At 33.1% G+C, this 14,982-nt stretch overlaps 1 protein-coding gene across 3 annotated transcripts in view; it reads right to left on the bottom strand.

Moving 5' to 3' along the window:
• PIK3C3 (phosphatidylinositol 3-kinase catalytic subunit type 3) overlaps positions 1-14,982 on the bottom strand; it is a 156,701-nt gene that overhangs the window by 88,788 nt on the left and 52,931 nt on the right. For 2 of the 3 annotated variants that reach the window (XM_060028977.1, XM_060028979.1), the window contains exons 6-9: positions 13,976-14,071; positions 11,280-11,351; positions 6,950-7,054; positions 6,052-6,144 (exon numbers count right to left, since the gene is read on the bottom strand). In XM_060028977.1, the coding sequence (XP_059884960.1) occupies positions 6,052-6,144; positions 6,950-7,054; positions 11,280-11,351; positions 13,976-14,071 (366 nt within the window). The remainder of the gene's footprint in view (positions 1-6,051; positions 6,145-6,949; positions 7,055-11,279; positions 11,352-13,975; positions 14,072-14,982) is intronic. The other variant, XM_060028978.1, reaches the window with a different exon arrangement.

Below are 14,982 nucleotides of genomic sequence, written 5' to 3'. Positions count from 1 at the left end.
TTTCACAGACTGTCAGACACTCAAGCTGGAAGTGATTTTATTAGCACAAACTTCCACTGTCAGCAGAAATTTACCTTATAATATCTCTGACCAAAGGAGACCCAATATTTACCTAAGTAATTCCAGTGACTAATTTCCAAAGTACTCATTGTATTTAGACAGTGAAATCATTTTTGTTGTTTTTTAAACCTTGGCTTCTTTCTCAAAACATTCCTTGATACCTTTCACCACAATCCAAACCTGTAACTCTCATTAAGCTCTCATTGCCCCTCTATGCTTCAACCAAGCTAACCTATTTTATAATGACTGTCTAACTTCCGTCTACAAGGAGTTCCTGCCTTCCTTATACTCTTCGCCAAAACTTTAGTGTCATCTTATTTAAGGCCAGCTTGTCAAAATCTCAACTTTTCCAGGCAGTTTTCAGCAACTTTCAGCTCTTCTTTTAGTAGCTGCCTCAGTTTTACTATCTTCATTTAAATGATGCTCTTCTAACTACCAAACGCTTTTCTGGGCATTCTTATGCCTACAACTGGAGTCTGCATCCCCCAAGGATAGCTATCCATTTCTTCTGCACCTCCTGCACACCATTTAGTGCAGTGCTTGCTCTCCATATAAAAACATGGACTGCCCTCCTAACTTATTCTATGCATTTATTTTTCACTTCCAAAATGTATTTCTAGACTGAATGTGGAAACAAAGCAATACTTCTTAAACAACTACAGTGAAAGCTTTGCCATTTCACAGTACATCAGTAGTCTTAATAGAAATGTGCAGGTATGTACTTATTATAAGCAAATCTTGCAGCAGGCCGATGTACTCAGTTCAGCAACCAAAACAATCTAACTCCCAGATTCTCAGATTTATAGATTTATTAGTAAGATTTACGGAATACAATGCTGCCAGGGAACTTAAGACACTGTACAAAGATTTCACAACTTGATAATGCTAAATGTTACAAATGTAAACAAGGAGATAATAGAATGAAGGAGGAAACAAGAAGAGTAATGAGAAAGAAAGGAAGTGTAACAATTTGAAGACAGCGATAATAATGATGATACTTAATCTCAGGTCCTTTAAAGATGATTTATTGATCTATGTAAAACAAAGGTACAGGATTCAAATGCAATTTTATCCCTAGAGCTTCCACAGATAGTATAGGCTTTAGAAGCCAAGGTGTTTGGGTTTAAATCTTAATTTCCAGCTCCATCAATTATTACTGTGTCACATGGAGCACATTATTTAACTTTTAAGTGATCTATCTCATAAGGTCGTGGTAAAAATTAAATAAGTTAATGAATATAAATGCTTAAAACAGGATATATATATATATATATATATATATATATATATATATATAAAATAAATAGTTGATAAATGTTAATTATTTCAACTCTGATATTATTGTTCTATTTTTGTTGTTGAGTCCAGCATCAAATGTTAACATTATTGTATGTATTACCATGTTTTATATGAATAGCAATAAATATTTTGTTAACCTCCTTTCTGATCTTAGAATCACTTCATTGTTATCTCCTACTTTTAGAATCATGATCACATTTCAGAGCTGAAAACACTGTATTTGTCATATATATTTCTAATATTAACTTCTACCAACTAAATTTTGGAAATTACTACCATGTTGTTAAAGGAAAACCTGTTCTACTCAAGACACTTCTGACATCAAATGTGTGGGTTGTCCACATGAACCAAATCCCTAATTCTCTGCAGACACTAAGTGTTCTACAATTTAACTGAATTCTGACACTCAGTGCAGATTGCAGAGGTTAAGGGGTTAGTCTCATAAGACTGCTTCCCATTTCAGATGCCAAGAGCAAACACTGGATTCTCAGGTACCCATACTTCAGCCCAGCTTGGTTACATATTGGGATTCCCATGACCCTTCCTCAGGCTCAATAATTTGCTATAATGGCACAAAGAATTCAGAGAAATATATTATAAAAGATATAAATGATATATCTTTTATTATAAAAGATATAATTTATTATAAAAGATATAAATGAATAACCAGGTGAAGAGGTACATTAGGCGAGGTCCGGAAGGGTCCTAAGCACAGGAGCTTCTGTCCCCATAGTTAGGAATGTGCCACCTTCCTAGCATACTGATGCATTCACCAACCCAAAAGCTCTATAGGTTTTCATAGAGATTCCATAACGTAGACACAATTGATTAAATCATTAGCCATTCTTGAGTTATTAATTCTATCCCCAGCCCCTTTACGATCTCTCCTCCTCCCTCCACAGAGGTCAAGGGTGGGGCTGAAAATTCCAACCCTCTAATCAGAGGTTTGGTTCTTTTGGCAATGAGCCCCACTCTCCAAGAGTCACCTCATTACCATAAATACAAGTATAGTTGAAAGGGGCTTATTATGAAAAACAAAAGACACTCCTCTCATCCTTACTACTCATGAAATTCCTAGGGTTTTAGAAACTCTGTGCCAGGAACCAGAGATGAAGACCAAATATATGATTTCTTATTATATCACCGTATCACAGCTATTCTAATATTTTAAATTCAAAACATTCAAAAACGAAATATCTCCTTACTCTGCCCCTTCCACTTGCCATATTTCCTTATTTCAGTCACTCAGGCCTAATTCTTGGGAATTACCTCCAAGTCATTTTACACATTATCCTCCCCTTCCTTTGCTCTCCAATACAGCTCTCAAAATCCATACATAAGCCTCCTAATTATGTCTCTTTTTTCATTCTCAGCTCTGCTCCAATCCACCTGGTTCATCTTCCTTAAAACATCACTTACTTAGACACATTCTGTTTGCTTTAGGGGTTTCCTATTGCCAGTGATATCCAACTCCGAACCACAGAATTCAAGGCTCATTACAATCTGATTCCACCTTTTCTATTTAAAGAATGTTTCATACAAACTTTTCTGTCTCCTGAACCTAGCACTCTGCCTTATTCATGCTTTTCTTTCCCATGAAAAATGATCATCAAATAAGAATGACCATCAAAGTTTGTTCAAACTTCAAGACAAATCTTGGCTCTGTAAAACCTCTCTCATATCTTAGCACACTGATCTTGTTCTCCTTCACATCTCTACTATAGTAATTACCTAACTGTTTACTAATAAGACAGTGACCCTTTATCAGTTACTATCCTCTACTTCTCCATTTTGGTTTTCCCCAAAACAGTTTAATTTTAACAGTTTCCCCAAAACAGTTTTAATTTATATGAAATTTACAGGGACATAATACCTCGAAGCTCAGAGCCTTAAATAACTCTAGGCCAAGAGTTGATACCAAATGCTTGCTGAATTGAATTCATTTCTGCTATTGTCTGCCATCAACTTCTTGCAAGGAGGCACAAATATTATTGTCATGATGTCACTGTCTCAGAAGCAGCCTCATAAGAGCATTCAGTGTGCATCACTATTACCTTCACCATTATGACTCTTCCTACTATTTTTGTTCCCTAAGCATAATGGAAAGGCATTAATATAACGGTTATTTTTTATTAACATTTTAATAAGAAAGGCCATTTACCATGTTAAAAGCTGATTTTTTTTTAAAGTTGAATTTAAAAAGTTACAATAGTCACATTTTGAGTTCTGCAAAAATGAGTCACTTCCTATATGCTATGGACCACAAAATTAAAAATACTTCATAAATTCAACTGATTTTGTTGGACAAACTTATTACTGTGAACTTTTCAGGTACAACATCAAGTCTAGACTAGAGGGCTTTTTATCCGAAATACTTAAGACAGGTCATTTAGAAAAAAATAGGTGGAAAGACCAAATTTATTATTATTTAAATTATTTATTTAAAAAAATAAATAAGAAGTACAACTTTGTAAGAACCAATTTCCACCAACTTGTTTCCTGAGCACTGCTTTCTCTCTACGAAATCTTTTCAGCCTTAGGGCTCAACTGTCAAATAACCTAAATCACAGTTCCTGAGAAACTGGCACTGAACGAATTTCTTTTATAAATAAATTAAAGGACAATGGTACAGGAGTATTTATTTTCTACAAAACCCATTTTAAATTATTACAAAGATACAAATGTAGCTATTTTAATAATTCCTTTGGTTACTTCAAGACCAATATATATTTGGCTTTCTGAAAAGTGCTTCCTAAACAAAAAACAGTGTTTACTCTAGTGATCTTAAGAATCCTGTAATATGTCCTGAGAAGTGAAGTTTCATCACCTACCTTTCAAAAAGTTGAAATCAATTAGTTAAATGAAACTTGTCACACACTTTATATCACTTGAGCATTTTTCTTTTACACATATCTAGAAGTAATTGAATTTCAGTGGGAAGTGACGACTTGTTAAAACATAGTTTTCCTTGGAAGCCTTTCTAAGGGAGTTCTGCTTTGTAAATCTATTCTATGCTTCTTGAACCTATACATTCTAACAAGTTTAATTCAATATCTTACTGCGTATTTTTAGACAGCACTGTGCTGCATTCAAGATGCAATTTCTGTGACCAAGGTTATTCATTTAACAGAGTATCACGATACTAACTCAATCTTTTTATAAAACACAAAAATCATAAACCTGTGCTTCTGCTGATGAATCTTTCCTTCTTTGCAGGGATAAAGAGACTAACACTCAAAAGCTATAGCAAATTTAAAATTCCTCTCTCATTCTTGTTATAGATATAAAAGAGAATGGATATGATTCATCTACAAAGAATTTCCCAAGGCATCAATAAAACATAAAGAAGAAAAGCTGAAGAGTTAAAGTGAGCTGTAACTGGATTTTTATCTTTACTTTAGAGACTAAAGGAAATACAATTGTTTCAGAAAAACAAGTTAACAAAGTAGCTAAAGACAATCTCATAAGATTGTAAACATTCATTCATTCTCAAATAATTATATATCTGACAGATATTAATTTTCCTGATGCTTCTCTGTTTTGCCCACAATGCATTTCAGAATTCCTGTTACGGCATGCATGATGCTGTATTTTCTGTATAATCCTCTTTTCTATGACTACCTTCTCTACTAACTCATAAATGTGAGCCTATCAAGCAGCAGCATTTATAAGCTTTGATTCTGCACAGGTTCCTTAATCTCTCTAAGACTCAGGTTTCCTCATCTGTAGAATAGTAACAATAATCTATATTGTGGGGTTGTTGTGGGATATCAAATATCTCTGACACACAGTGGTTGTTTAATAAATGCTGGTTATTATTATTATACCTTAACAGTCTTTGAACCTATGTTCTAAGAATTTACTGACTATTTTATGAACTAGAAGAGACTTAACGTTCACTATAATTTAATGGACTCATATTAAATATGAGGAAACTAAAGCAGTCAAAAAGCTTCTTTGTGACAATAAATAGTAATAAATAGTAAGCCTCAAAACTAAGTCTCTACACTCAAGTCTAGTGCTTCATCCCAATTCTCTCTCTCCAGAAACTTTATCTACTCCATAGTTTCATTATGGAAAGCAAACGTCTAGTTCTGACCTAGCCTCTATCCTCTTGCCAAGCTGGATGCCATTCCACCAACTCAATTTACCATTTCAAATTACATTTCTCATACTCTCTCTCTAGCCACATCTCCTCCAGAATTCTATAGTTCTTTAAATAACATAAATCTTTTGCTGGCCACCCAGGCTCAAAGAGGTGAGAAGAATGAAGATAAAGTGAGTCAACATTTACTCTGCACCTACTATGCATTAAGTACCCAACCAGGTTATTCATCTGTATTACCTCACCTGTGAAGGAGAGTTGTCATAATTAGAAAAACGAGGAAACAAACCTTCCAAAGCAACTTGCCTCACCTTACCCAGTAAGAATAAGTTGTAGTGCTGGAAACTGAGCCCAAGTCTCTCTGACTTAACCCATTCAGACATTGTCTATACATCAACAAATAGGTACCTGTGTCTTTGTGTTTTAACTTTTTAAAAAATGGAGTAACAATATATATTACTCTATAAACCTTTCTTTTTTCAAGTTTGACAATAAGTCTGTATTTCTATGGCAGTTTTACTTCATTTTGCTCATTAGCAACAAAGTTTATAGATAATTTTATATATGAAAATATTCAAGAAACTCACTTTTTCTTGATTAGTAAGATAATATCTAAACTTCCATACAAGATCTTGTTCTTCATATGTAAGTTGCTTGGTTGGTGGATAACTCACAATAATCTACAACAAAGAAAAAAAAAACTACTTTTGTCAAATAAAAAAAGTCTTCCTATATATTTCCATTTCATTCAAAATTTTTCATTCATTTAAATATATCTATAATTGAACTATTATAGAAGCAAGGAGAATATACATGCAGCCAAGTAAGACTTAAATTTGCTGCATTTATCAGTTCAAAAAGTATATTAGAGTATAAGAGGAGAAAAAGATAAGATAAAAAAAAGTCAAGTTCCATATTAGAAAAAAAGTATGTAATTGCAGAGCTAATTTACTTCAACCAAAGACACAACAAATCCAAATAACAAAAGCTCGCCCCCACCAAACTACTGCATGCAAGATAGGCTCAAGGATTGTACAACACAGGGAACAGAGACAATAATTTGTAATAACTGCAAATGGAAAGTAACCCTTAAAAATTGTATAAAACATTTTTTAAAAAATAAAAATGAGGGAAAAAGTCCCCTCCCCCCAACACACACACAAGGAAAAGAAAAAAAAAAAAACACCCAAATGATAAACATTTCTCTTGTTAAGTCAGCGGAAGCTCAGGCAATGTATCTTAGGGCCAGTTTCTAAGAACACTATATCAAGAAAGCATATACTATTTGCAGTTCTGTCTCTAGGGCTAATATATTTCCTGAAAGCCCCCAAATGATATGAAACTACAGAAATGTGAAGTTGTTGAAATTACATAGGGTTCATTAACCTGTGTCTGAATCACTTTTAAGTGATGTGCTATCGCATCAGTTGCAACCAAAATACCCACTTAATTATTTTTAAATTAATATTTTATAAATTCTCTTACATTCAGTTGATCTCTTGTGGCAGCATTAGGTTTGAGATCGTGGTCAGAAGGTCCACTTCTTAAACTCCGGGCAAGTTTGTGGTGTTTGCTCTCAACTAAATTTTCCTATAAATTATTTAAGAATATTAAGCAACAATGTAAATTTCACCAGTAAGCAGTTTCAACAGCCACTTAGAAATAGAAAAGTAAATAGTTACTTATTTAAGACCAGTTTATAATATTTAACATTTTATTCGTGTTACAACTTTAGTCTCCTATGTATCTTGTGGTGATAGGGAAAGTAAGCATAACTTATGCTTCACCAGGCGCACTTGAGCATGCCATTCCAGTTTCTTGTTTTAACTCTCCATTGTATTCAGGGTTTTATACCCTCTACCCACTCAAATGTTACCTTCATTCCAAAATCTCCCCTGGCAGCTCAGATTAAAGCACTCCCGCTTCCTATGAGCTACTAGTGACTTCGTGATATAATTGTATTATCATCTTAGAGTTTAACTGCCAGTAGTAACTGAGGGCAGGGACAATGAATGACCAAAATGCCTAACTATTTTACCTATGGCCAAAATCATTAGTTTTGAACATACTGTCTTTGCTTAAGAGACTTTATTTTATTCACTTTTTCATGTGTGAATTGTCTGTTCATGTTTTTTTCCTAATTTTGCTTTTTGGTCCTTTATTCTTCAGTTTTTAAGAGTTCTTTACACATTAGATAAATCAGTTCTTTGTCTGTGATGTATGTCACAAATAGTTTCTCCCAGTTTGTCAATTGTCTTTTGACTTAACAGTGCTTTTGCCATGCAAATTTTTTAACATAGTCAAATTTATCAATCATTTCTTTTGTTGCTTCTGGATTTTGACTCAATGTTAGAAAGTCTTTCCCTACACTGATAGTAAAGTACTAGTAAGGTTTCATTTTATAATATTTAAATCCCTGATTCATTTGGAGTTTTTCCTTATGTATGGTGTGATGTGTGGATTTGATTCAATTTCATCTTTTTCCAAATGGCTCATTCCCCAACACTATGCTCCAGTGATGAAATGCCACCTTCGTCAATTTACATATGTACTTGGATCTAGTTCTGGGATTTTTAGTCAGTTCTACCAGTCCATTTGCCACACTTGTAACTGTAGAGTCTGTTTTATTGTCTGACACAGTGATATACCAGCTTAGCGGCACTCAATGTTTGTTAAAATATATTCCTCTGTTTAGTTAATACTAATGGCTACAAATTAAAATTTTTTAACATGGGGGTAAGGAGGGTAGCTTTTTTTCTTAATTTTTTGTTTTGTTTTTCCTTGATTGTATTTAAAACTAAAAATTGTTGACAGAGGTCCTAGATCTTTGTTTTTTAATTACAGCATCCATAATATTAAACCTATAATTGTTGATGAGCGTTTTCTTTAGAAAAAAATACACTAAATATACAGACATCTCATTTACCTGACATTTTGGTAGGAGTTAATATGGTCCCAGTATGACAGAACTTGAATACTCTCAACCATTTTGAAGGTAACCATTAGTGTGTTTCAAATATCCAGAATGCAAAATACAATTTGATTTTATAATGAAAATTCAGTGTCAATTTTATTTTTATTTTTTAACGTTTCTATTGGAGTATAATTGCTTTACAATGGTGTGTTAGTTTCTGCTTTATAACAAAGTGAATCAGCTATACATATACATATATCCCCATACCTCTTCCCTCTTGCATCTCCCTCCCTCCCACCCTCCCTATCCCACCCTTCTAGTTGGTCACAAAGCACCGAGCTAATCTCCCTGTGCTATGCGACTGCTTCCCACTAGCTATCCATTTTACATTTGGGAGTGTATATATGTCCATATATATATTACCACTCTCTCACTTTGTCCCAGCATACACTTCCCCCTCCCCGTGTCCTCAAGTCCATTCTCTAGTGGTCTGCATCTTTATTCCCGTCTTGCCCCAGGCTCTTCATGACCATATTTTCTTTTTTTTTTAGATTCCATATATATGGGTTAGCATACGGTATTTGTTTTTCTCTTCTGACTTACTTCACTCTGTACGACGGACTCTAGGTCCATCCACCTCGCTACTAATAACTCAGTGTCGTTTCTTTTTCTGGCTGAGTAAATTCCATTGTATATATGTGCCACAACTTCTTTATCCATTCAGCTGTCGATGGACACTTAGGTTGCTTCCATGCCCTGGCTATTGTAAATACAGCTGCAATGAACATTGTGGTACATGACTATTTTTGAATTATGGTTTTCTCAGGGTACATGCCCAGTAGTGGGACTGCTGGGTCGTATGGTAGTTTTATTTTTAGTTGTTTTAAGGAACCTCCATACTGTTCTCCATAGTGGCTGTATCAATTTATATTCCCACCAACAGTGTATGAGGGTTCCATTTTCTCCACACCCTCTCCAGCATTTACTGTTTGTAGATTTCTTGATGATGGCCATTCTGACCGGTGTGAGATGATATCGCAATGTAGTTTTGATTTGCATTTCTCTAATGATTAATGATGTTGAGCATTCTTTCATGTGTTTGGTGACAATCTGTATATCTTCTTTGGAGAAATGTCTATTTAGGTCGTCTGCCCAATTTTGGATTGCGCTGTTTGTTTTCTTGATATTGAGCTGCATGATCTACTTGTAAATTTTGGAGATTAATCCTTTGTTGGTTGCTTCATTTGCAAATATTTTCTCTCATTCTGAGGGTTGTCTTTTGTTCTTGTTTATGGTTTCCTTTGCTGTGCAAAAGCTTTGAAGTTTCATTAGGTCCCATTTGTTTATTTTTGTTTTTATTTCCATTTCTCTAGCAGGTGGGTCAAAAAGGATCTTGCTGGGATTTATGTCACAGAGTGTTCTGCCTATGTTTTCCTCTACAAGTTTGATAGTGTCTGGCCTTACATTTAGGTCTTTAATCCATTTTGAGTTTATTTTTGTGTATGGTGATAGGGAGTGACCTAATTTCATTCTTTTACATGTAGCTGTCCAGTTTTCCCAGCACCACTTATTGAAGAGGCTGTCTTTTCTCCCTGGTATATTCTTGCCTCCTTTATCAAAGGTAAGGTGACCATATGTGTGTGGGTTTATCTCTGGGCTTTCTATCCTGTTCCATTGATCTATATTTCTGTTTTTGTGCCAGTACCATACTGTCTTGATTACTGTAACTTTGTAGTATAGTCTGAAGTCAGGGAGCCTGATTCCTCCAGCTCCGTTTTTCTTTCTCAAGATTGCTTTGATTATTCGGGGTCTTTTGTGTTTCCATACAAATTGTGAAATTTTTTGTTCTAGTTCTGTGAAAAATGCCAGTGATAGTTTGATAGGGATTGCATTGAATCTGGAGATTGCTTTGGGTAGTATAGTCATTTTCACAATGTTGATTCTTCCAATCCACGGTGTCAATTTTAGATCTATTAACTTTATTTTATTATGCTAGGCATAGGATCTGTGAAGGTACTTAGGTGTTTGTTTCTAAGATTCCCGAGTGACCTTTGTTTTCTAACTTTTTATTCGCTTTTCCCCCCTATTTCTTCCTTTGATGTTAGGCCATCAGCCATTACTTCCTGCTCTAATGAACTGTATTTACTCCAGTCATCATGTTTTCAACTTCCCATGTACTACTTTTTATCTACTTTGTTCTGATTAGGAAGGTAATTAATCTAATTAGAAATGTATAAAATAAGGAGAAAATAGTTCAGAGTGATATAAATGAATTCTAAGTGTAAATATCACAGTATCTATTATGTTGCTATAAGGATTTTTTGCCTGGAACTTTCTAAATCTGAAGTCATCAAATTAAATCTCTGCTGCAAAGTAGGAATTCTTCCTCTTTCTTATTCCTGAGAGAGCTATCATCTCAACAATCCAATGCAGGTATATCAAAATCCTCCAAGACACCATAATCCAAATTGAATAGTTCTAGTAGCTACAATAATCTTCCCTGTTTTTCAACAAAATCAGTCTCCCTAAAATTTCCATCCATTGATCTTAGTGTTATCTTCTGGTATAAATAAATTTCCCTTCTGTTATGATGACAATCTTTCAAATACTTGTTACCCCAAGTCCTTCAAGACTACATTCCATAGCTTTTTCAATAATTCAAACAAAATGGTTCCCCAACACTATACTATCTTGACCTTTTTTGAAGGTGTTAATATTTTTTGCAAAGATTCCATCTGAACCTGATTACATATATCAATAGCTGAAGTGAATTTATGAATCACCTTTAAATAACCAATGTAGTTACAGATATAGTTTTTAAAAAGAAAGTGTATGATGTGGATCTAAGTCATAATCACTCTGGAAAAAAGAATTTTCATAAGAAATTTGACAATGACTCACCATAGACATCTGAGGGTCAGGAACTTTCACTATCTCAAAGCTTGTTAAGATTGGAGATGACTCATCACCATCCTGGATTACAGCATAACAAGTTTAAAAAAAAAAATTTTTAACCAAATGGTTAAAACGTCATACATGATCATGTGCATTCTAATGTATTTTAATTTTTAATGAACATCGTTCCTCCCTTTAAAATATTATCTTCTTTCAACTATATTTTAAAAATACATATCCATTTTTTACCTTTTGTTGCTGATAAAATATTTTGAGAAAAATAAACTAACAATAAAAAATATCTGTATTATAGTTTTTAGAGATATGAGGTCTGGAAATTAGTAGATTGTCTCTGTCCAGATTTTGTTTTAAACTTTGTTTACAATGACTGAGTCAAAATAGTATGTCCTAATTTTCAAACTGAGAACAAGAAACCAAAGAGTATAATTAAAATATGGCACAATGGATCTGTCACATCATTTGCAAAAACTACTAAGTGGATTTTGGTAATTTTTCAAATTATCACAATTAAGTTCCACTCAGATAAGTAGAATTTTAAATGTGGGTTAACATTACTCAAACTTACATACGACTAGAAACTCAGCAGCATTGCTTCTCAGAGGATACTTAACGCAATGCAAATTTGAATAGCAAGAATCAATCCATCAATTCTTAAGAAATAAATCTGTCTTATTTTGTTGGTATTATCATTTTTGAAGAATTTTGGCTTTTACTTTTATCCAATTCAGGCAAGAAAGGTAATTCTGCATAATAAATATCACTACATACATCCTGGAAAAGGATAAACTAATTAAGGTTGAAATTCATTTCCTCACAACTGTACACCTAGCGTCAAATTTTTCTGTCAATTTCCAAATGCTAGCATATTTCCAATTTTAAATATGAACAACAAAATCAGGAGAGACTGAAAGAAGGCAAGTATTGTGACTTTACTTTAGGTTCAGTAATTGAGTCCTAGAAAAAAACACAAATTCCCACAGCCATTGTTTAACAAGCTGGTTCTCAGTCACAACATCAGAAAACACATTTATCAGCCCAACTGTGACAAGTAATCTTCACTAAGGCTATCTGTCACAAAAGACAGGTGACAAGAAAGTCTATTTCCATTAGATTCAATACACTGGCCCAGCAATCTTTACACTAAGTGGAAATATGACAGGGTAGGTAGACAGGCATTAATTTATGGGCAATTTTCAAGAAGCAGTAGAAAGGGGTCAAGAACCTTTTCAAAAATACTTGAAATTCTTCTAATTTCTATTCTGTTATTATTTCATCTATCAACAAAGCTGTCTTTCAAAAGATCCTTCAAGTCTCTAATGATTGAAAGTACCATCACCATTAGCATGGTTCTGCACTATAAACTCCATATAGGCAGGAAATATTGCTTTTAATGAAATTACATATAGTAAAAATGTAAAAAGTGATTTTATTAAGAATGTATTGGTAACAAAACAATTTCACTCACCTACGTTTCCCTTTTTAATGTAGTCTTTCTAATGAATTAGCAAACAATATTAAATAGTCTACGTTCTTATCTTTTTTTTCCCCCAGAGAGTATTATTTATAAAATAAAAAGCTGAAACAAGTTCACTTTTCCTAAGCTTTTACTTTAGGAAGGGGTACAGGCTAAAGGGAAAAATACATTAACTTGAAAAGTACCAGAAAAATGATCACAAATTAACTATACAAACCCTAAACCTTCATTATGAAAACATCTTTCAAATAGTAATTTAATAGTTATAAAACATATATTTTTAAAAAATCACTTGTGACAACTTTAACAAATAACACTAATGTGTAAAGGTAATTTAAAAGTGCTGCTTCTAATGAACAAATAAACTGCATATAGCTTAGCTCTATGCTAGAAGAAATATTATTCTATTATGCCATGTATCGAAAGTCTGTCCTCATTCACACTGATTCTGATTCGCACTGTCCTCATAAGCACTTGTCTCAGTACTTCCAAAATAACAGAAGGTACCTAATTTATGTGGTTTTGAACTATGCATACTATTATTTCTGTAGTACTAAAATGAAGACCCATAAATAAGCATTTAAGGCACAGATATTTTTCAAGTAGCTAGATATCAAATATATAACTGCTTTCTTTTGGTAATGAACAGACCAGAGCAAATTCATAACTTCATATTCATTACCACTCAGCCTACTGATAACATGGTTTTCTTAATTCTGCATATATTATATAAATGAACATTTATAAGGTATTTCATAAGCATACTTATGTTGGAATTGTTACATATACAATTCCAACACATTACATACACATTCAAATAACAAACATATCCTTACCATTCAATAGCCTACCACATAAAACATATGATTCCCTCTTTCTACTTTTCAAATGGACACTAATTGTTTATGAAGCTACTGCTTTAATGTCTTACTTGCCAATTTACAGAACAATTAATCAAAAAGTTTTTAATCTCTTGTATATTTATTGAATTCTATAACCCAGAACTGCATTACATGAGTGATCAGCTTTTGTAATCTTGTTGTAGCTATATGATTTGATTTGTGTATATACAAACAGCTGCTGCTGACAGCTGTCTGCTGCCATTCTGCAGCCAAAGAATTCATCCCAGCAGGAAAAACGGTAAATTGTTTTTAATGTTTCCCGTCCCTTCTACTTTAGAGACCATAAACAGTTCCAAGGAAAATACCTTTTCATAATAAACAATACCATATTCCTTATCATCACACTTGACACATCGAAACTCAACCATCAAGTACATGAAATTAGAACTTCGTTTTTCACTCTAAAAGAAAAAAACAAGATTTTTTATGAAAAATGATTTTCTTCAACCTCAGTTTGTATCATTATTCCCAATTCAGTAATACATGGATTCTATCAAATATAATTTAAACTGTAACAAATTTTTATTTCATTATTATAAATGCACTGTTTTACACAGCACTACTATTTCATTATATACAGCACTACTGTTTTATCCAGAAGTGTCTACTACTCACTTATAACTCCCTCCTCAAACTTAATGACATTTTTGGTTTATTCAGTAGTATGAATTCTATTATATAACATTTTAAAGGTATTTCATATACATTTGCAGGAGAATTATTTTATTTAAAAAAAATTTGTATTTCTAATAATTTTAAGCAAAGAACAGTTCACCCTTAAACCATATGGACTAATCTAACTGTAGAAATTAATATAAGTATAACAAAAAAACAAAAGTAAAACAAAGTGCATGTAACTAAGGACAGAGGTCATTTGAGCTTAACACATAAAACATTTACAAGTTTTTCACAATTTATAAACGGTCTTAAAGTAACTTGTAATCATTTGTAAAGTTTGATCAATACACTTTAAATACACTGGGAATAGTTACTTCTTCCCCAACATATAAAATGCTGATTGTGTGTATAAATGTGTCCCCTTAAAAAAGCAAATATTATGTTAATAATGAAGTGAAAATAAAATTAAATTTAAAAGGGTGATTAGTCCTGACCCAAAACAGTTTGAAAAATGGCTTTAAATCTATATGTATATAATCATAAAGATCTAAGGAGGTCACTTAAACTGTTCAGCTTTATGAAGCATATTATAATCTAGTATGATAATAGATAGCCTCCTATGTTTTAAAGAGTGCAGATAGAGTGAGTGAAAAAGGATGGGCAAAGTATGCTCTAATGTTACATTTTCTAAACC

The sequence above is a fragment of the Delphinus delphis genome, chromosome 13 (assembly GCF_949987515.2).
Source record: "Delphinus delphis chromosome 13, mDelDel1.2, whole genome shotgun sequence".
Lineage (NCBI taxonomy): Eukaryota > Metazoa > Chordata > Mammalia > Artiodactyla > Delphinidae > Delphinus > Delphinus delphis.
The sequence above is the reverse complement of the archived record's forward strand: the minus strand, read 5'-3'. Positions and strand labels throughout refer to the sequence as shown.